This window comes from Bidens hawaiensis, unplaced genomic scaffold (assembly GCF_021521415.1).
Source record: "Bidens hawaiensis isolate Kalapana, Puna unplaced genomic scaffold, B.hawaiensis_p1.1 tig00009577_1, whole genome shotgun sequence".
Lineage (NCBI taxonomy): Eukaryota > Viridiplantae > Streptophyta > Magnoliopsida > Asterales > Asteraceae > Bidens > Bidens hawaiensis.
In genome coordinates this window covers 839,561-862,224 of record NW_027491716.1, presented here as the reverse complement: position 1 = coordinate 862,224, position 22,664 = coordinate 839,561, and the positions used below count along the sequence as shown (strand labels likewise).

The 22,664-nt window shown below is 33.3% G+C and overlaps 1 protein-coding gene and 1 pseudogene across 1 annotated transcript; both read right to left on the bottom strand.

The window, feature by feature from the left end:
- Positions 1 to 53: 53 nt before the first annotated feature.
- On the bottom strand, positions 54 to 3,365 carry LOC143533027 (uncharacterized protein At1g28695-like; annotated as a pseudogene).
- A 4,685-nt stretch (positions 3,366 to 8,050) lies between these two features.
- On the bottom strand, positions 8,051 to 13,956 carry LOC143533026 (uncharacterized protein At1g28695-like). Its single transcript, XM_077027913.1, has 3 exons — positions 13,915 to 13,956; positions 13,081 to 13,458; positions 8,051 to 8,551 (listed from the first exon to the last, which is right to left on the bottom strand). The coding sequence occupies exons 1-3, from the start codon at positions 13,954 to 13,956 to the stop codon at positions 8,051 to 8,053; spliced, it is 921 nt and encodes a 306-aa protein (XP_076884028.1).
- Between the last annotated feature and the right edge of the window lie 8,708 nt (positions 13,957 to 22,664).

Sequence of the window (22,664 nt, the reverse complement as noted above, 5' to 3'; positions counted from 1 at the left end):
CGACTTTATTCACATAGTGCAATTGCCAGTCTCACCTATCTATAACATATTCATGGGGCAATAGCTCACTTAGTCCATGAATGTTTGCACGCTAAGTGATTCGACCAGTTGTGATCTAGTGTTTTATTTCCAGATGGATCTTTAAATCTTTTCCAAACATGAACAACCGCAAGCAAATCCTTGACTTTCGCTCTAATAGTTCGGCAACAATTTGCATGAACCGTCGAAACAACATTAACATCTCTAGTATCTTGACAAAATCCACTGAAATAATTGGTGTCCAAAAACTTAACAGTAAGTCTCAACCTTTCAAAAACCTTTTGGTGCATTAGTTTCACAAGAACATCTTGTTCTTTCATTCCTGCTGAGTTGTTTCTTTGCCCATACCATTCATCAAACAATGCAGTTGTCTTGTTATTGGATTTGATCATGTAGAAGCCGGTGTTTAACGGATTCCCTTGTGACCATTGATTGCCATTAAACCAATCGACACTTATTTGAAGATCAACAGATTCGTTTAGAGTTAGCCTTGAAAACGGATTCCTTAGCCACAGAACATCTACATCCTGTATATATAGTAATTGATTCAAAACCATATGTTACTAAGAATTACTTGATATATTTCTTCTTAAACAACATATGCATCAAATAAAACTCTAGCAAGATACTAGAGCCAACAAAACCAAGAACAATACAATCAAAACCACGAATTACTTGATAGCTTACGTATTTTAACATGTATTATAGTTGATGTGGATTTTATGTAAAGATGATTATAAAACCGCATTCTTTATTTCATTATTTTTTATCTGATTATGTAAAAACACTTATTTAAGGATGATTCAAATTATAAGAACAGTTGATCTTACATATTTTGTATTAATTTTAGGAAAATTGGATTTAAACAATTCTAACTATTGGCTATTGCCACATAACTGACGGTCTCATCTTTTAACGTAATTGCTCACAACAATTCGCGACAAACAGAATCCTAACGGTGTTAGTCGTCAGTTGCCGGAAAAACGTTTTTGGCTGGAAAATTCAACCTGGACACCACCGCCACTTACCCCTACCACTTGAACACCACCCCTGACGCCCACCACCTGAGCACAACCACCACCAACTGACTCACCACCAGTTGAACACCACCAACTAACTCCGATGGTGGTTCTAGGGTTTCAGCAACCTCAATAACTTGGGTTTTTACTATAAAAAAGTTCTAAAAGGTTAGATCTAAGTTTACAAAGATGTTTGGGACAAAAATATTGGGTTTGCAAGCCAAAAACGTTTTTCCGACTATCGGTGATAGGATTTTGTAAGTCGCGGATCGTTAGAAGAAAATATGTTAAAAGATAAAACCGTTAACATGCATTTTGTTAGTTGAAAATGTTACTTTTCAATGGCCAACAAACGGAATTATTTTAATCCAATTTTCTTTAATTTTACAAATACTTCTTTTAAATCTAAATTATTGTTCATTGTAAGACTTAACTCAATGTCATCACAAGCAACACAACTATGTATTATGGAAGGAAAAGTCGTTTATGGAAGGAAAAGTCGTCTTGTGATGGGTCTGGTGGCTCTGGCCTATCTAAACTCGTTGACTTTTTTTTCTACATAAAACATTGATTAAATATTAAAATCCCTTCAATGCCTTTAATATTAGAGAGTTAGTTTTTGCTTTGTTTCGACCTTTTTACAACCAGATAATAATCTTTTGTTTTAGTTTATATATTTTATTTTATATGGAAATGAATAATTGGAACTTTATATAAGAAAAATAACCAAAATAATGAATTTAACTAATAAGGATCGAAGCCTATTTTGTTTTATAAAAATATGATTTGAATTTTCTTACTTTTAGTTAGAAAATTGTTTCAGCCAAAGCTTTCACACAACTCACCCCACTACCGGTGCAATAGATTTTGTCGTGGTGTATCAAATTTTTATGTGGCACATGAGAATAAATCTATTGCGCGACGAAAATCTGTCATGTCACGATTGAAATGTCACGCAAAAAGACATTTGTTAAGTTAACGCTAGCTGCAAGTGAATATGGCTTTTTATAAATCATTAAACCATTTGACAATATATGTCTCGTGAGTATTTGTAGTTATATTTCTGTATTAATACCTAATTTCCATGCCAAAAAACTCTTTTAGAAACACTTACTAATGCATGCAGCAAAATGATCGAACTTACCGTGAAAACAAAGTTGTATCCACGCCGGAGAACATCTCGGAGAAACCGGGTTCATAGCCACATCATCTTTATGAATTTCTCCGACATGTAAATCTTCTCGTCGATGAACTCCTCGCCTTCTGTTTTCAGTTTGTAACAGTGTAATCCAAGAAACCTGCACCGTTCAAAAGCCGTCTGATCAACCGCCACGATCAAAAGATGGTTCTTCAAATGCCTTGTGTCTTCTCCTAGCCAAAACCCGTCTAAGAATATATCAAGCATCGGTTTGTCGCCCTCAACGTAAGCTTGGTTCACAATCGCGATGATCACTGTCTTGTTCGCCATTGAAGCTCCCTCCAAGGCTGTCCCCAACTCATCTCTATACATTGAGACCTGATAATGACATCACAAAAAAAAAAACATGAATATATCTTTACTCATATAATTTAGCAAAATGAAGAATTTTTTTGGTGGTTTGGTGGGTTTAGCCGAAAGAAGATGGTTTCTGGTGGTCAACAGTGAAGTGTTTTTGGGAATTCCGCTATCTGATATAGCAGAACATGTCTTTTCTCTCACCAATGTAAAAGATTAGTATCTGCTATCTCAAATAACAGAATCACCAAAAACATTCAGCAACAATATGCATCCCTAGAAACCATCAAGCTTTCGCAAAATCCACTAATCAAGCAAATAATAACTCGAAAAATGAATCAAATTTACGATATTGTTATCGAAGTATCAAGTATGACGAAAATTACGGTGGCTGATGATGGTATGGAATGATAAAGCTTGTCGGTTATCGCGGTTATGGATGCCGATGTGTTTTTTTCAGATAAAAGATAAATCAAAAGTAAGGATATAAGCAATAAAGTGCAAAGCGCAACCAAGCTTCCTGGTTTGAATGAGCGTTCCATTGTTGCTAATGGTTTATCTAATGAGACTCGGGCGGATGAGCGCAATGGTGACCCTAGTTTACCTGTTCATGAATCTATTAGGAGGGATTTGTATTAAATCTCGAGAGTAAATGGTGACTTGTAATGGTTGCATGGAGTTCATGTTGGGCAATATATGTAGGCAAGGTGGCGTGATTGGGTTATTTACTTTATTAAACTTTATTTTGGTAGTTATGACTTTAACTTGATTGGTTTATTTACGTTACTATCTTTATTTTGGTATTTATGGCTTTTATTTCATGTGCTCTGTCTCGTGTAGTTGTGAACTAGAGGCAATACAATGTGATACCAGAAGATGAATCTTGAACATGACCGGTAAAGTTATCAAAAACAATCTTGGTTCAGCTAGTTGCAACAGTTTCAAAGACGAAAAACGTTACACGTTGGTTTCAAGCCTTCAATTTGTTTGAAAACTAAAATGATCGATTTCTAGTTTCAAGTATAACGTTAAAATTTTGAGGTTCAAATGTGATTATGAGGTAAATCAAATGATCGAAAGAGAAATTATGTGCTGCTCGTTAAGTCTAAATGGGCTAAAAAGGATTTGAAAGGGAAATAAGTGGGCCGGTATTGGGCCTCATCAAAGACAGAATAGAGGAAGAAAGTCACACGGGGACTAGGCGTTCACGGATATAGGGTTCGAGTTATGTGAAGCCGAGCCGGTACACGTCATCATCATTGCGTGTGCCCGTCGAAAGATGTGAATGAGGGTATTGCTAAGAATCATATTGATGAATCCATTTCACGATATAAAAGTACTCTAAATAACAATAATAATTGTAATTTGCTATATCCTAAAAAAATTATCTTCTAGACGTCGTAGAAAATTGTATACATATTAATTGTGAGATTCTAGTTTGCTCACAAAATGACACTACTCTACTGCTCCTACTTTCTATGTATAGGTTACAAGTCTATAAAGCATGCTTTTGTCTCTCTCTTTTCAACTGCTTCCATCTCTTTCATGGTTATAATAATTTACATATTCACCATACCAAAGAAAAATAAGTTTAATGTTGCTTTTTCACACTATATCCAAATTTCTTTTTTAGTTTATCCCTTTGTAAATAAAAGCACTTCCATATTATCCAATGGCTTTTGTTAAAATTTTCTTTTATAATTTATTTCTTAAGCTGTGTTTCGGGATATTTTTTTTCATTATAAAATTTAATTTAAACTAATTTAGTTTTCTATTATATCCTTGAAACATGTTTATTTTTATGCGCGCTTTCATAAAAGTTTTGTTAAAAATAGCTCAAATATAACAGTTTTTTTCTTTTTCCTTTGCGATAAAAGGTTTGTTAATAATCGAGCAGGTCAATTGATTGAAGCACCAGAGTATTCCGAATATACCATTTTTGATGTTCAGGTCTTCAGTTGTTATAATGAGTGCCAACACACTTACGTAACAAACCATCACCAATCTAATTCCCGCACGTAGCGCGGATATCCCACTAGTTCTAAATAATTTCAGTTCAAAGAATCAAAATAATGAATATAGAAATAAATTATGTTGCAGGAAAAAAATCAAAGTAAAGCTTTGGATGAAAGTGGTAACTTTGATATAGGAAAATGAATTAATTGAATTAAAGTTCCTCTTTTTTTCTCCTTAAATATCAATTAGAAGATATAGCTTGTATGAATTACTATTGGTTACAGGAGTCGTTTTGGTATGTTAAGAACACAGGGACAGACTTAGTCTAGAAAGCCTCCCCTTACCTTTCGTCAACAGTGCAAATTTTTATAAGTTTTGGTTAGTTTTCATATTTCGCTACCCCTGAAAAATATAGCGTTACCGTTGTTTGTTTAAAACCCAACAAAATTAAAAGTCGAAACCAATTAAAGCCCATAAAATTTAAGTCCAAGCCAAATAAAACCACTATTGGTTATTCCTTGATGCTTGAACGTTTGGTTTAGGCCGGACATCAACATTCAGCAACACAAAGTTTCATTCAGCCGTTGCTTCCACCCCATGCTTAGCCACTGCTTCCACCCCTGGTGCCCTCCTCCGGTCATTGGACCTCCATGCTCAGCCGAGTAGCCGATGAGCGCTACTCCTTCAGTCCCCTCTTCCACGGTTTGAATTCTACTTGTTAAATTTAGGTATTCTTCAACTTCTATTTAAAATTTTAATTGCTTATATAAATTGTTAATTTGGAATTGTTTATGGACAATTGAATGATTTTATTTTATTTTATTTTTTGTTAAACAGTGAACTTCTTTTAAGTTTTGTTGTCGCTGGGACTTAAACGCAAGACCTCCTCTTCCCAAACCCCATTGGTAGCAGCTGAATAATTTGCCTTTGACAATGGACCGCCACCTCATTGGTAGCAATTGAGTGATTGATTTTGGTTTTTTAGATATTTGGGTTTATGTGTAATTTGAAATTGGTTATGAGTTTGTGGTTTAAATTTTGTCCCTTCTAAAATTAGGAAAATTCTAAAACTGAAACTTGGAAGATGAAACGGTAGTCTTACTAGTAATCTTTTTAAACGAAAATTCCAAGAAATGATTTTGTAACATCCTGGAAATTCCCATATTTATTTTGGGCTAAAAATGTCAACTTTGAAAGTTGAAGGATTATAAATATTCTTACTAGTAATGAGAAAGAAAAGAGATAAGAAAAACAAAGCATCTCATATTAAGAAAGTAAGAAAATCCATCCCACATTGAAAGATGAAAGAAAATGGACGCATTCCACATGGGTATACATAGAAGAGGTAACTTTCATCCCACATGAAAAAAAGAAAAGAAGTGAAAGCTCGTTATAAGGAAGAGAATTTTCATAGTAATGTTCTTATGTTGCTAATCACTCTCCATAGTCCTACCGGAGGGTGCGAAGCACTCGACGCGCACGCCATGGACTCGAACAAAGACTCGGGCCGCTTTAGTATTTTTGGATAGTATAAGGACAGAAAGTGAAAATATGAAATCTTTTCCTTCGTGCGACGCTAAGGATCAGGCTTCAAGTCTTCGCGCTATGCGAAAGACAAAATACATTAAACTGACATAGTATGTCTTCGCGCGACGCGAAGTAACAAATCTGCACGCGTGACACGTGTGGACACATGGCGACATGTGGCAACCCTACCGATGACTCAGCGAACCTAAGGTCGGCTCGCGCGACGCGAACAGCCATACCCTTATCCTTCGTGTGACGCGAAGATGTCCAAAACTTACTATAAATAGGAAGGCGTACGACAATCTCATTCTCACTCCAATCACATCACAACTCACACATATAGCCTCGTTTTGCGTGCCGGTTCTCGTAGTACGTGCCAAGCCTCAAGGTTCTGGCGGTTTAAGCCTCAATACGCGATAAAGAGTAGAAGTACTACCCGTGCAAGGTTAGGCATATAAACTTCGAATACCCATGTAAGATCAATCACCATTCATTCACAAGGGTTTTCAAACGAGATCACCACATCATTCAGAAAAGACAATCACAGATGAATACGTTAAACCTTTTACAGTTAATCATTAAGATAAGTGGGTTGTTTATCTTAAATGTCAGTCAAATGTTTATATGAGATTACGTGATCTCTAAAATTTTAAAGGATTACGTGATCCCTAAGTCACAAGGTAGAGAATAAAAGCAACTCAGAACGAGTACACATGTGTCTAGATCCAAACATATCTGTTAACCTATCAATCAAGGTTACGTGGCCGCAGGCTAACAGACATGACGAAAGTTCTCCAATGGGCATCAGTTCCCGGAGAACCATAATTGTGTGTGTATGGTAGTGGCACAAGTTCCCAGAAATAAGAGACGTTTTTGTAGAGATTGCTTAAGAAAACTATCTTGTCAGTCAAAGATTTTATAAATGTTTTTAGAGTCAACGATTCACCAGCATATCGCTGACGTATTTTTCCCCATCATTACAGGAAAGCAGGTATAGTTCATATAGCAAGGAATAAGAATCATTCATGGAGTTAGATGTTCGCTTATGGAGATGACTCAGTTTTAATCATGAAAATATTAAAATCAAGATTTAATAAGGTTTGTAAATCAATTACTCGGATATTTATTATCCGAGAAATTTTCAAAATAAATTAATATTTTATTTTAAACAAAGACTTCCGTTAATAACCAACTAACTCTGATATATTTACAAAACAGGTACCAACTACGGGTGTCATGCCTAGGCCCTAAGTCGGGGTGTGACACGATATCAGTGCAACACAAAGTTCAAAAAAAAATGTTGTAAAAATTTCAGATATTGTATTAAATACGATTAAAAAAATTTCATTTGCATTGTATGAAATAAGGTAAAAAATATTTTTGAGTGTTACTTCTGATATTTTTGTCTAGATCTATCACTATAATGATATACTAGGTTAGACCCCGTGTTACCTACGGACGGAAAATATAAATATAACAATGAGATATAATTATAATTTTATTAAACCGCGCGTTTAATAAAACAACAATATAATCCAAACCTCGTGACTTAAACCACCATTTCAATCCAAACATCCATACATCCAGTCCAAACGTTCATAAATAATTTTCCATAATGCAAAAAAAAAAAAAAATCCAAAAAAACAAACAAAGTCTCAAAATTAAAACCTAGAATTAATTGAAAATCAGTTACGACCCTTAACAACTTTTATACCATGTTGAAAGTTAAAAAAAATAAAAATGAAACTTACCCAAAAAAAAGTACCCAAATTTTTTATCAAGACTAAGAATTTTGCAAGCTTTTATTTATGCACTATGGTGGAATAAGAGAAATAATAATAATAATAATAATAATAATAATAACAACTAATAATATTTAAAAAAAAACACTTAACTATCAAAGCATTTTCATGCTATTCGTCTCGCGAATACATGAACATTGTGTACCAATATAGTGTAATTAGTTATCAATCTCACCAGCACATCAACACCATATATATTCACGGAAAACAACTCACGAAATCCATGATTTTTGGCATGCTAAGTGGTTCGACCATCTATATTCCATTGTTTTATTCCGGTTTGGATCTTTAAATCTCTTCCAATCATGAATAACCGTGATCAAATCCGTGACTTTTGCTCTAATACTCCGACAACAATTTGCATGCACAGTTGAAACAACGTTAACATCTCTACTATCTTGACAAAATCCACTAAAATATATGGTGTCCAAAAACCTAACCCTAAGTCTCAACCTTTTAAAAGCTCTTTTCCGCATTAGCTCAACAAGAACATCTTGCTCTTTCTTTCCAGTTGAGTTGTTTCTTTGCCCATACCATTCATCAAACAATGCGATTGTCTTGTTGTTGGATTTGATCATGTAGAAACCAGTGTTTATTAGATTAGTTTGTGACCACTGTTTGCCAATAAACTGATCTACGCTTATTTGAAGATCAACTTTTTCGTTTAGGGTAAGCCTTGGAAATGGATTCCTTAGCCACAAAACATCAGTGTCCTGTAAATAATTCAACATGAAAGTATAAGTTACTTGATAGCTTATGGCTTTCAATATATTATTTTAAGTCTCATTTACAATACAAGAAACCGACTATGGCCAAAGAAAAAACAAAGAAGAAAACAACAAAAACGAAAAACTTCAAAAATTCCACGGCGCTACGATGGACCGAATAAAAAATGATGTTTTCCGGGAAACACTAGGGACGACTAAGAGATAGGAGATTAAGATGGTTTGGATATGTAAAGAGAAGACAGACGACGGCTCCTGTTAGATCCGTAGAAAACATTACTATGGGTGGGAGGAGTGCTAGAGATAAACCAAAACTGACTTGGTTAAGATATTATGCATGATTTGATAGGTCTGTACTTCTCTGAATACATGATTGAGGATAAGAATTTTTAAAAACAAGTGTAAGATTAAGGTTAACTTTAAGGGCATTGTATGCTTTTTAGCAGTGTTTTAAAATCCGGTTCGTACCGATTGGTTGAACCGGTAATGCCGGGTTTCGCATATCAGACCGGTATTTTGTGTCCGGTATTTTTGGACGGTTTGCTAGAATATCGAACCGACGGTTTTTTCTAAAATACCGGTTTAAACCAGCAAACCGGTTTTAAGTCCAAGAGATTTTTGATATTTTGCGGCCCATGTTTTCTAAAAATTACTTTTTACCTGCCGATTAACATTGAAATGAGTAAACTTTTGGCTTATTTTTTGAAAATCAAGTGTTTTTGTATTATTTTTTATTATGAATTAACTATTAGATTATATTTTTTTAATAAAATCATATACTTTTGGGTTATTTTTGAGTGAAAGTTGCATTTATATGAAATTACAAGGTAAATTATTCAATCCGTTTAAACCTCCCGGTACAAAACAGTTCAACCGGTTATTCCATTTTTTAATCTAATCCGGTACGAGTAAAAAACTGGTTTTTAAAACATTGATTTTTAGTTAGAAGAATTTCCAATGGGCTGCTTTTTCTTTACCTAATTTGTTTCACTTTGATTATTTCCTTTCAAACCCCCCATACATTCCAAGTTTTCCAATTTTGTGTCTTATATATATATAATTCAACTTAATTTAATGTGTTTTTGTATTTATCTAGTTGTTCTTTGAGTTAAATGATTATTATTGTAATATTTTATTTTTAAATTATTACCTTATATTTATATTTTAGTATTTAACACTATTATCACTATTTCTCCTTATATATTTATTATTACGACTACTATTATTATAAATATTATTACCTACTTATTTATTGTTTTTTTTAACTACTTTATAGAGGTCTAACATTAAACTTTTGTTTCTTTTATACAATTTTTATACATATAGTTTTTGAGGAGGTCTCTTTGAAAACAACTTCTTTATTCTTTGGGATAAAGATACGGTTTGTCTGCATCCTACACTCTTCACTTCCCCAGACCCAGCTAATAACTTTGTTATTAATGGAATTTTAACGGATATGGTTGTTGTTTTATCTATGAAGAAAAAATAATAAAAAATCAGTACACACAGAGAGACTCAAACGTCAATCTGTAATCCGTCATGATATTTTAACGGTAATATGTATACGCATAAGTTGGTGGTCATCCATCGTCAATAATGGCCGTTGTTCCATCTCGTTATCCTTACCTACGTTCGGTTTCCCTAGAAACTTAAGTGTTAGCATTTTCTAATGTAATATTTAAATATCATGAATGCAATATTTGAACATTGTTGTAGCATATTTTATGCTATAATTATTTGATGAGTTGATAAAGCTTAATAAGATGCAAGAAAACAAAGTTGACTGTAAGAAAATAAACTACTAATTTGTGTAATTTATACAAATATTTAAAAGTTAAGTGATAATATAATTAACGACGAAATTATATTTTAAATAATGACATGACATGAGTGTCAAGTTGAAATCTATATAGAATGGCTGGTGAACTCAAAATATACTCTTATAATACCTTAAAAGATAGTTAAAATGAAAAGTGAGACAAAAATAAGATGTGTGTGAAGGGTTTGTGGAAAAACCAATTCTTTAAAAAAAATTCAAAAAAATAATAACCGAAAATATAAATATAAAATTAAAAATCTAAAATATTTCTCCCATCATTTCTGTAAAAAAACTACGCAAAGACACAATGCCCAAAAAAACACAATAATGAAAATAAAAAAAAAAACACAATGATAAATAAAAAACAAAGACACGATATATAACAAAATATAACACAATGCCGAACAACAAATAACACAATGTTGAGTAATATAACATAATATAAAAAAATTACACAATGTTTAATGAAAAAAGATACAATCAATTAAGATAATAAAAAAACACGCAATGATAAATAAAAAGACACCATGATCGCTGTTTCTCAACATTGTGAGGTTTTTTTTTTTGAGAACTAGGAAAATTGTGGAAACATTTTTGTGTTTTTACTCTTTCTGATTTTTATTAATTTTTCATTATTTTGTTGAGAAGTTTTCTTATGGCTACAAATCATTACCATTCTTCTTATTTTTGCTACCCTTTATAAAATAACCTTTATCTTAATATATATGAGTATATTATATATCTGAGTTAGTTTCATTACAGAACTCCAAAAAATTTAAAAATTTTGAGAACTCTTAACAATCAACTATTTATTTGAAATTGTTTTTATATATTATTATTGTTAAAGAGTAGTTTTATTATATTTCTAAAATAAATTTTTGATAACAAATGTAAATCACAAGTTTACATATGTATAAAATTTATGTAATAACAAATGTACATACGTGTAAAAAAAATTTAGATATGTGCAAAAACAAATTTTCGTAATTGTAATCATAAATATAGATGTAAAAAGTGATAAAACTATACTCAAATAACATTAACATACTAAAAATTTATAGAAAACGTTAGTTATATATTAAAAGTTTCTTTAAGTTCTTAAATAATTTAGGAGTTATATAATGATACTCATCCTATCTAATCTAACTAATTTAAAAAGTTATTTATTAAAAACTACTTTTGAGGACAACGTATCCTTAATATTATATAATTTTGATGATAATGAGATCGATTACAAGAAACCTTTTTTGATGTTATACTTTGGAAATGGTGTTTATTTTCCTTTTCCTCAATTTTGTTCATAAATAAGGACACATTTTTATATTAATTATTTATAATTATAATTAATATACGTTGTATAATAATAGTAAAAGGAAGAAAAAGTCGCGTCGTCGTTGGGTCCAATACTCCAATTCATCGAAATCCCAAAAACAACTAATATATGCTAAACTGTTTGGAAAATATCCCAAGTTATAGAAATATACCTACAATAATATTTTATTTTAGAATATAGTATTAACGTTCTACAAAACGGTTACTAAATAAATAGTTACATAACTGGAAAATCATTGATAATAAATATTTATATAAAAATATGTTTTAAACTTTAGTATATTACCGCACATTGCGGTAGAATCATCAAACCAAACAAAAATTAGGCATAAATATGTTAAATCACGCACACATATCAACTTATAAAACATAAGTTAAATAAAGTTATAAAGTATATGCAGACAAAAACCATTAAAATGAATAACAATACTTACATAGGGTTTGTTAAAATTAAATACTTATAAAGTAAACATAGAAAAGAATAAGTTGAAACATATAACATTTGAAATGAATAACTAGATCAAAATAGTATTGCGGTGAGACCGTTAAATAAAAAAAAGACGTAAAACATTGAACCACGCACATGCTTTAACTTAGAAAAATTAGATCGTACGTGAAACATTGAAAATAATAACTAAGTCAAAACAATGAAAAACATAAAATATAGAAAAAAACGAATTAAGTCGATGCATTAATATTCTAATAATAATAATAAATAATGATTAAAGTCGAAAGATTTGTGAAATATAGTATGCATTAAAATTCAAACCAAATCATAGGAGTTATATTGTACTGTTACGAATAGTTTTTTGTGGAAAAAAAAAGAAAGAAAAGAAAAGATTAACAAAGTTCAGGAGAAAAAAGTGAAATATAGAAAATACAAATTACAAATGAGCTCGGTTGCGTAGTGTACAAATATACACACCAAAAACACATTTGAAAAGGAACAGTAAAATTGCGAGGAAATAAATGAATAAATCGAAAATTAGCATATTTCCAAATGCCTAACTCCTAAGATAAATCGGATTAGAACTTAGTGCATTTCCACACGCTTAACCCCTCAGATTATTTAACATGTTTCCACACGCTTAAGACTTATAATTCTAAATAAATTTCTAATTACTTTTTTTTCAACATTTTAAAGATGAGATATATTAGCTTTTAGTTTTTGTTTTTGTAATCGGGTATTACTTTATACTTTTATCTATCATTTTATAGTTCCTTACGACAGTTTAATGACCTAATGCATTTAACGATATTTGATAAGAACGTTAACATCCTGTTTTAAGAGGATTCATTAATTCGGGGAATTGAGAAAATTCCAAACATTGTAAAATAAATAAACAAACAAATAAACATGACTTACCGTGAAAACAAAGTTATATCCACGCCGAAGAACATCTCCAAGAAAATGGGTTCTTTGCCACATCATCTTTATGAAATCCTCCGACATATAAACTTTCTCGTTAACGAAGTCTTCATCGTCCATTTTCAATCTGTAACAGTGTAATCTAAAGAACCTGCACCGTTCAAATGTCATTTGATCAACCGCCACGATCAAAAGATGGTTTGTCAATTGCCTTGTGTTTTCGCCTAGCCAAAACCCGTCTAAGAAAATATCAAGCATTGGTTTGTCGCCCTCGGTGTAAGCTTGATTCACAATGGTGATGATCACTGTTTTGTTGGCCATGGAAGCTCCCTCCAAAGCTGCCTCTAGTTCATCTCTATACATAGAGGTATCGTGCTGCAATTATCACACGAAACACGATAGTTTACGAATCAAACTCAATATAGGATCATGTTATAGCTACACTACCCTTATTTGATTTCACGTCATCAAATGGTCGTTCATAAAACACTCAGAGGGTCGTTTTGACCATATAAATCGAACTTTGAAAGTTATTGGTCAGAATGGTCGAATGAACAATATTCAGATGGCCATTCTGACCATTGAAGGCCAAAGTTTGAAAGTTGTTGGTCAGAATGGTCGTTGGACCAATATACGAACAACCGTTCTGACCATAAACCAACAGACAATCATACTTTGATTTTTTTTTTTGTTAAAACTGTCGTCAAACATCTATATGGACGGCCATTTGAAATGGTGTGGGACCAGATATCAGATGGTGTGTGTATATGTATAGATGGTCACAAGATAATTACTAAAACATTAACATTAACGAAGTTTGAAGAAGCTTACAATGGCTAAGGACTGTTTGGAATTATGAAGCTTGCAGGTCATGGTGGTTGTGCCTTCTCCTGATAAAAGATAAATAAAAGCTAAGGATATAAGCAGTAAAGTGCAAAGAGCAAGAGGGGTTCCATGCTTGATATGCTTGATTTGTAGATCCATAATTACTATGGCGGAGGAGTGCGGTTGGCCGGCTACCAGCTTACCGGCTGTTGAATCTATGAGAAGGAATTTGAATTAAATTTGGAGAGGTATGGTGACTTGTAATGGTTGAATGAGAGTTCATGTTGACTTATAATAGTCTTGGGGTGCCGTGGATATTGGTTTGTCTTACTATTTATGAGTTACGACTTTTGCTTGGTGTATTCTTTCATGTACATTTGGTTACCCGAGAGCCAAAAGTTGAATAATCAACACTTTGTTTATACGTCTTTTAATTAAATTTTTTAAAGGAAAATGGTTATATGTAATTAGGGATGTAAACGAGCCGAGCCCGAGCTCGACTAGGTTCGAGCTCGGCTCGCTTAACTTATACAGAGCTCGAGCTCGGCTTGTTTCAAGCTCTATTTTCAAGGTTCGAGCTCGGCTCGTTAGTATATTTTCAAGCTTGAGCTCGGCTCATTTACTATTTATCAATTATTTTTTATATACATATAATTATTTTTATATTCTTTTCCTATTATAATTTTATGTATAATACACACACACATATATATATATAGTTATTTTTATTTATTTTTCATAGCATTATATATATTAATCAATAATTATTAAATATATATTTTAAAAAATTATATAAATGACAGGCTCGTTTAGGCCCGCAAGCCGGCTCGAGCTCGATAAGTGAAGCTCGGGCTCGTTTATTAAACGAGCTTAATTTTAGGCTTGAGCTCAAGCTAGGGCTCGATTATGCTCGGCTCGATTTAACTTTTTAACGAGCCGATCTCAAGTAGCTCGCGAGCCGGCTCGAGCTCGATAAGTGAAGCTCGGGCTCGTTTATTAAACGAGCTTAATTTTAGGCTTGAGCTCAAGCTAGGGCTCGATTAAGCTCGGCACGATTTAACTTTTTAACGAGCCGATCTCAAGTAGCTCGCGAGCAGCTCGGCTCGTTTGCACCCATATTTGTAATGATTAGATGGGAGTTCACATTGGACTTGAGTATTTCATATATTATTTAAAAATGGGTCTATATCGGTCGGTAAAACCAGTTTAACGGGATGTCAGGTAAGTGGCCGGTATGTTTTAGCCCGGTAAATTGGGCAAATGGTTTAAAACTGAACTGTCAATTTTAATAGTAATGTTGCTTCATGCTGGCATATCTGTTTGATTCCAAAGTAAAAAATTTTGGTTTAGACCAAAGACTTTTAGTAGCCCACCTATAAACAATTTACCTGCCTAAGTCCTGATTAAAAGAATTAAGAATTAACCTAGTGGCCATCAATACTTGAATATTGTCATCGATCAATTGTTTTGAATAAAGCCTGATATTTCGTCAACCAATTCTAGTGTTTGCCATTGTTGTCTTCGATCAATTGCTCTGAATATTACCATCGATCAATTATAGTGTTAACTAGTCAACCCGGTTGAATTATCTGCCCGGTTGAATCATCTGGTATAACCGATTGAATCTTTTCTAAGCCCAATCCAATATGTTTAGAAACCGGGTTTCAAAACATTGTATATAATAGTCTTGGGTGCCGTGGGTGTTGGTTTGTTTTAGTATTTATGAGTTACGACTTTTGCTTGGTGTGTTCTTTCATGCATATTTGTATAAGTGCACTTGGTTATACTTAATAATTAAACTCCTAAATCTAGTGATGTTTCTTTTATAATATCATGTTCTTGTCGGTGGTTGAACAATATTTTAGGGTGGGTGGCTTTTCAATAACTAACTTTTATAAACTATAAAGAAAGAAAAATACACATTGGAATTAATAAAAAGGAATTGTCATTTCCAATCTATTTCCAATCTGTGAGTGGTAAGATAATTTGGATGCATAATAGAAAGTCAACAGTTTAATAATGTAATAAATAGTAATGTAAAATAAAAAGTTAAAAGTTCAACCCGTAGAGTATAACATTTAGGTTTACAAATAATAATAAAGGAAAAAGTATAAAAAAAGAATTATATATCTAGTATAATTTAGAAGTTTGGTGTCATAAAAGTTTTTTTAAATATTTTATTAGTTGTGTTTTGTTTTTATATAAATCATTTTGATGAATAATCAGTTGTAACATCTTGGTATGTTGGTTGATGTTAAGTGTATTAATGCTTGACAATGATACTCAACTCAAGTTCAAGACCCATACGGAGCACCTTTTAACATTTCATTTTTGTTAAGTGGATGGAGACTCATGCTAATTGTAGGAACTTCTTGGCGATTCCCAAAATGGGACATTCTTGGCTAACTATGAAGTTGAATTTTGATTCCGCTCTATGAATGTAAGTTTACGGTCAACTTTTTCTGTCAAATGGGTTTGATTGACCAAAAAACACTTTTTTTGGCCTAAGATCTTAATTTGCTTTATATATTATTTTTTTGTGTGTATGATTATAAAAAACAATAACACTATAACATTTCACTTTAGTAAAAATGGTTTATTTGTTATTTTGCAATATACATGTTGTGCTTTTGACACTGCTAGTTTGGTAATTTTTTTTTTTGGGTTTATCTGTTTGAGGGGATAAAGCATGACCATAGTCTATTCATTTATACATAATAGGGTTAATATTGCCAATATTGTTTATTGTTAAGTTTTGACATTTGTCAATTTCGGGTTATTTTATACTTGTATTCTTAATGTAAATCCGACCCGTTTTGTATCTCGAACCTTTCGATATTATCAAAATGATGAATTGTATGTTAAATATTTGTTTTATAGTTGTTGGATAAAAAAAAACACCCTTTTCGGTTCTTAAAATTCCCCGAAAACGCTCAAAACGAACTCCAGGGACTAAAACTACCAAAATGGAGACTTGAAGGACCCATTTGTAGTTTGTGCTTTCCTGGATCTATAACCAACCCATTTTCATGAAACACCCTTTATGAAAGACTCATTCAACTTACCCTATATATACACACCCATCTTCTTCATTTGTGCTTGCTTATTTCTTCATTTTTCTCTCAAATTCTTGAATTCTAAGGTTGTTCTTCATAAGCTAATCTTTCATTTTAACTAACTTCTCAATACTTAAAGCTTGATGTTACAACATATATATAATATACACTCCTTGTTTACCTTCGGTCTTTCATTTCTCCGGTCTCGGCCGGTTGAAATGTTGGGCTAGTAAGGCAAGGTTACATGGAGGACTTTGTAGTCCTTGTTTATATATTTAACAAATCTAACCATATAACTTGTTATACTTGCTTAACTTCTACATATTTTAGTTTATTGTTCATATTTGTCAAGTTCCATGGTATTGGGTATGTGGTGACTAGCCTCGGTTTCATCCCGAGTTGAGAACCGAACCAAAAACCAAACTTTTGTTTAAAAGCATTACTGTTAACTTTTTGAATGTAAAACTTGAGTATTATTATTTATAAGTTATTTTACAAGTTCCATGGTAATTGGGTATGTGGTAACCATCCTCGGTCTTATTCCGAGTCAAGGACCGAACCAAAAACCGAACTTTTGTTTAAAAGCTTTATTATTAACTTTTTGAATGTAAAAAACTTGAGTATTATTATTTATAAGTTATTTTACAAGTTCCATGGTAATTGGGTATGTGGTAACCATCCTCGGTACCGAACCAAAAACCGAACTAAACCGGGTTCACTCGCTTAAGACACACAAGTGTGTTTTTAGCCACCAAAACTCATATTTTTCTTCAAGATTATATTTTAAATCAATTTTAGTTAGTTTCTAAACATACTTGGCATGTCGGTAACCAACTTGATCTTATAACAAGTTCGAACCGATAAGGTCGTATACTCGCTTAACGAACGTTAAGGTTCTTCACAATAGAACTACATACTTGGTTAAGTCTATTTTGATTTTATTGAGTTATCTCATAACATTTATTATTTTGGGAAGTTAACTGTGAGCTTGGTCAATTATCAAGTCTCGAACCGACAAACCCGAACACTCGTTTAAACCTCGTTTTGGGTATTCTTATAACCAAGGGTTTTGCAATATCGCATTTTAACCCACATTATTACTTAACATAGGTTGAGTAAAAAAAGAAAAAAAACTAATAAATAGAATACCGAGACCCGGTTTCGAGTAAACTTATTTTACAAAACTCGTTTATTTAATTTCTCAAATATTTACATTTTAAATCCTAAACTTTATTTATTTACTTTATTTGTCATGTATTTTATTTTAAACCCTTCCAAGACTACCTACTAACACAAGACCCGTTTAATATAGGTCTTGCTCGTTAAACCGATCTTTCTGATTATTCACGACACTATCTTTCAAGTTACTTGTTAATGTGAGTACTTTTTCATCCCCCGTTTTCCATCTTTCATTTTGGGGGTGGCATTGCATACTTATTCAAATTCAAATGATTTATACTTGAGTCTTAAACCACAACACGTATTGTATATGTTTACTTAAATAAATGCTCGATTTGGTGTTATACGCTTTACATGATTATGTGCAAATTCTTGAATGCTAAGGCAGGTAGCCTCTTGAATGCTAAGGCGGGTAGCCTCATCAAAGTATGATCATACGTTAATTCCGAGTATATATGGTATCCCCATATAGAAAGGTGTCGTCAATGTATTCTTATTGACGATTTCATTATTTCGTCAATGTATTCTTATTGACGGTTTTATTATCTAAATTGTTGCTATTATTTATTGTTTTCATATACTAGTTGTGGATTTCATACTATATACTTATTGTCCAAAACTATGAAAATTGTTCACCAACATTCGTGTTGACAAACTCTATTTTATGCAATGTTACAGGTTTGATGTTAGCTTGATTGGATTACTTGAAGAAACTTATTATCTTGGCTTTAGGATATTAGAAAATAAAAGAACAAGTTATTTGTTTATCTATCTATTTGGCATTTTGTATGAACAATTGTTGTGTTATTTATGATGATATGGATTTAAATGAGTTGTTTAAATATTGTAACTTTATAGTGTCATTGTGCAATGAACAATCATGTCACGCCTCGACATTTCTGCCTTCATTGGTCGGGGTGTGACATAAGTTGACATATTTGTATACAAATTTGTATACAATGGTGCAAAATATGACATTTGTGGCCCTTGAGTGTTTTTTTTCTTAACATTCTTGTTTGTACTTTATAGTTTATTCTTCTTTTCTTACTTTTTTACCAATTCATACATGTTACCAACATTTCATCTACCTTCGTGAATGTCATCTAAGATCATTTGATTTTACATTTACAGATGCTTCTGGTCTGCAGCAGGTCTCTTATTTGGTTTTAATGTTGCAACAGTAGTGCAAAATCCATTCCTCTTGGTACACAATTAATAACTTTGCATTGACTAATTTGAAAGTTTTAAGGAAAATCTTTGGGTTGCAAGACCATTTACAATTTGATTAATTTGAAAACTTTTGTACTCTTTTATTAGGTCTAGAAAGTATTATTCATCATATAACGGCGGTTGTGGATGAATCAATCTAGCTATAAAAAGTGTAACTAGCAGGGGGGAAACTGAAATAGAATAAAGAGAAATATTAAAGAATATTCAAGTTTATGATCACAAGGCTTCAAGGATTCGAGAGCATGATATCTACCTGCGAGTAATCAAGCTGATGGTGATTAGTGACACGACGGTCTATAAATTGTTAAGACGTTTATTACATAAAATTGTTAAGACGCTTATTACATATTTTTATTATCTAATATTCTTTTCAACTTTAGAATTTATCGATTGGTATTATTTTGATTGATTATGTTTAAAGAGCAATAGATAAATTTATGAATGATATTATGTTGTTTAGTAATTGGAATTTAATTTATAAAACCACGAATAAGTTGTATAGAAGCTACACTGAACATTATTTTTTAGTCCTTAGAAGAGATTTGTAAGGAATTGTGTACGTATCAAGGACTAAAAAACGTCATGTATGGAATTAATTTTTAGGCCCTAAAATAAACACCAACGAAAGAAATCAAGTAGTATCGGAGACTAAGACGCTGTTTGTTTTTTAAGAGGTAAAATGTCTGCAGTCTGCGGGTCACATCTGCAGATATCTGTAGCAGAAGAAGTGGACCAAACCTCTGCAGTCTGCAAAAATAAGACTGTTTGTTTTTTAACACGTCTGCAAACTGTTAAAATTAACAGAAATTTAAATAAAACCGAATTTTAAACATAAAAAAGGTCTTCAAGCGACTTAAACTTTATGCAAACATAATGTAACAAGATCTTCATTAAACCTAAACTTTCTACAAACTTTTTTAAACAAAAAACTAATGATAATTGGACAATTATACAAACTAATAATTGAACAAAAACTAATAATAATTCAACAAATCAATTTCTTAAAAAAAACTAATAAAAATTCAACAATAATTGAAAAATAACTCTCGAGTTCTCGTAAGTCAAAACGAGCCAAGCTCAAGCTTGTTTGCACAAAATAAACCTAAATTGATATACACGACATCAATAATCACTCGACGAACATCAATTAAACCTGATTTCAACAAATTCCGATCTTATAAACTTTCAATAGTATAATCCAATACACAAATTCAAACCGATTACATCACAAATCATACAAATATAGGTAAAGTACACAAATCAACAAAACAATAATACCCGAACTGGAGTTGTGGAGGTGTGGCAGTGGCGGCGGAGACGGCGGACCTGTGCCAGTCGAAGGGCGGTGGAGATATGGGGTAGTCGGAGAGAGGGCGGCGAAGGCAGGGGAGGGGCGACAGAGGTGTAGGGTGGCTGGATAGGGGATAGCGGTAGCAGGGGTGTGGCAGAGGAAGTGTGGGGTGGCCGGAAAGGGGGGCGGCGGAGGTGTGGGGTGACCGGAAAGGGGGCGATGTTGGAGAAGAGAGGAGAGGAGTGGAGGAGTTGCTAGGGTTGATGGAAGGGTTTGATGAGAAGATGTGGGAAGATGTTAGAAGCTGATGGTCCAAGTCTTCTCTAAGAAAAAGACGCGCAGACGTTTTTTAATGAAATGTCTTCCGAAAAACAAACAGTCTTCAGACCATAACATCTGCGCGTGGTCTGCGCGGTGCAGACATAAGAAGCCAGGAAGATCTTCAGAGAAAAAACAAACACTACCTAAATATCAGTTTATAAAGTATCTTATTGGAGACTGATTTAATATACAATTACGAACGTAACGAAATGTATTAGGGACAATATTATATTGTTTAGATGATTGATTTTTAGTCCATAGAGTTATACATTAAAGACTGAAATATCATAGTATTCGAGGCTGAATTGCAGTCGCTAAAGAAATGATTTAGGGACTGAAATGACTTGGTACCATTGAACAAGTTAAGGACTGAATTTTTATGTATCAGGGACTAGTCATTGATCGATGTTGGTGCCATTTAACAAGGACTGATTTTTAGTTACCAAAACCACTATTTAGGACTAGGTATTCGTTACCGGCTCGAGACTGGCAAATCAATCCCCAATGACCATTATGTGACATCTGCCCCGATCCGACCCGACCCGGGTACCCGTTTCCCTTATCCGATCTCTTTCTTTTATGATTTAATATTTATTTATACTTATATTTTACTTTTAATAATAATAAAATATTTTCCTTCCCGCCTCTTTCTCTCTTTTTCTTTCCGCCTTCCTTTTCTCTTGTCGCCGTCCCGCCCTCCTGTTTAACCCCTCAGCCTTGTTTCCCTCTTTTTCTCCTAACTCTCCTTGTCCTTTGTTTCTTCCCGCCTAAGGTTGTCTGCGCAGCTCCACGCGCCAGACTCCTTACAAGGAAGCCTGCGTGATGACCAGCTGTTCCAGCGATACGCGAGACGAACTCTTCTCGCAGCGCGCTAAGAATTTTAGTTCTTCTCGCAGCGCGCTAAGAACGGTAGTTCTTCCCGCGACGCGCTAAGGATTTGTAGTTCTTCTCGCAGCGCACTAAGAATCGTATTTCATCCCACGACGCGCGAAGAATTATAGTTCTTCCCGCGGCGCGCTAGGAATTGTAGTTCCTCCTGCGGCGCGCTAAGAAATGTGATTCTTCCCGCGGCGCGCCTTAGCCTTCTCGCGCGCAGCTTTCTCGCGCTAGACTTATCTTTTCTTCTGTTTTATCCAGCCTGTTTGCTTTTGTGTTGTCTTATCTTCTGTGCTGTTGACCTGACCTATTTTATGTCTGAAAAGCCACTTTTGGCGCAGCATGCGCACCAACCCCATTGGTTGACAGAAAAAGTGACTGACATTATCTTTTGAGATCTGCTTTTCCATGCTTGACCAGTACCTTTATCTGACCCTCCCATGCCTGTTTACTGTTACCTGTCAGCTTTTCCTTGTCCCCTGCAGCTGCCATATCTTTTGATATCTTTTGCTTTTGGAATCTTTTACTTTTTGGTGATCTTTTCCTCTTTTCTAGGGATTTTGTGTTCCCTAGGGTTTCTCTATAAATAATAACCTTATTTTTCCTAACACATCACACACAAACACTTAATTTAACCTCCTCCTTGCTCTCTCTGCCGCCTCTCTCTCTGCCTCCGTCTTCCTCCCTGTTCTGCCCTGCATCTCCGGTAATATATATTATATAATAATTTACTTATTAATTATGCTAACTTATAATCAAGACTTAAAACCAATCATTAAAACAATAATCTTTAATTATAGGTT

Excerpts from the sequence above, each read along its gene's own strand:
- LOC143533026 (XM_077027913.1), bottom strand. The coding sequence starts at position 13,956 with ATGACCTGCAAGCTTCATAATTCCAAACAGTCCTTAGCCATT. Across the intron at positions 13,459-13,914 it reads CCAAACAGTCCTTAGCCATT|CACGATACCTCTATGTATAG; the intron begins GTAAGCTTCTTC and ends TGATAATTGCAG. Across the intron at positions 8,552-13,080 it reads GATATAACTTTGTTTTCACG|GACACTGATGTTTTGTGGCT; the intron begins GTAAGTCATGTT and ends AATTATTTACAG.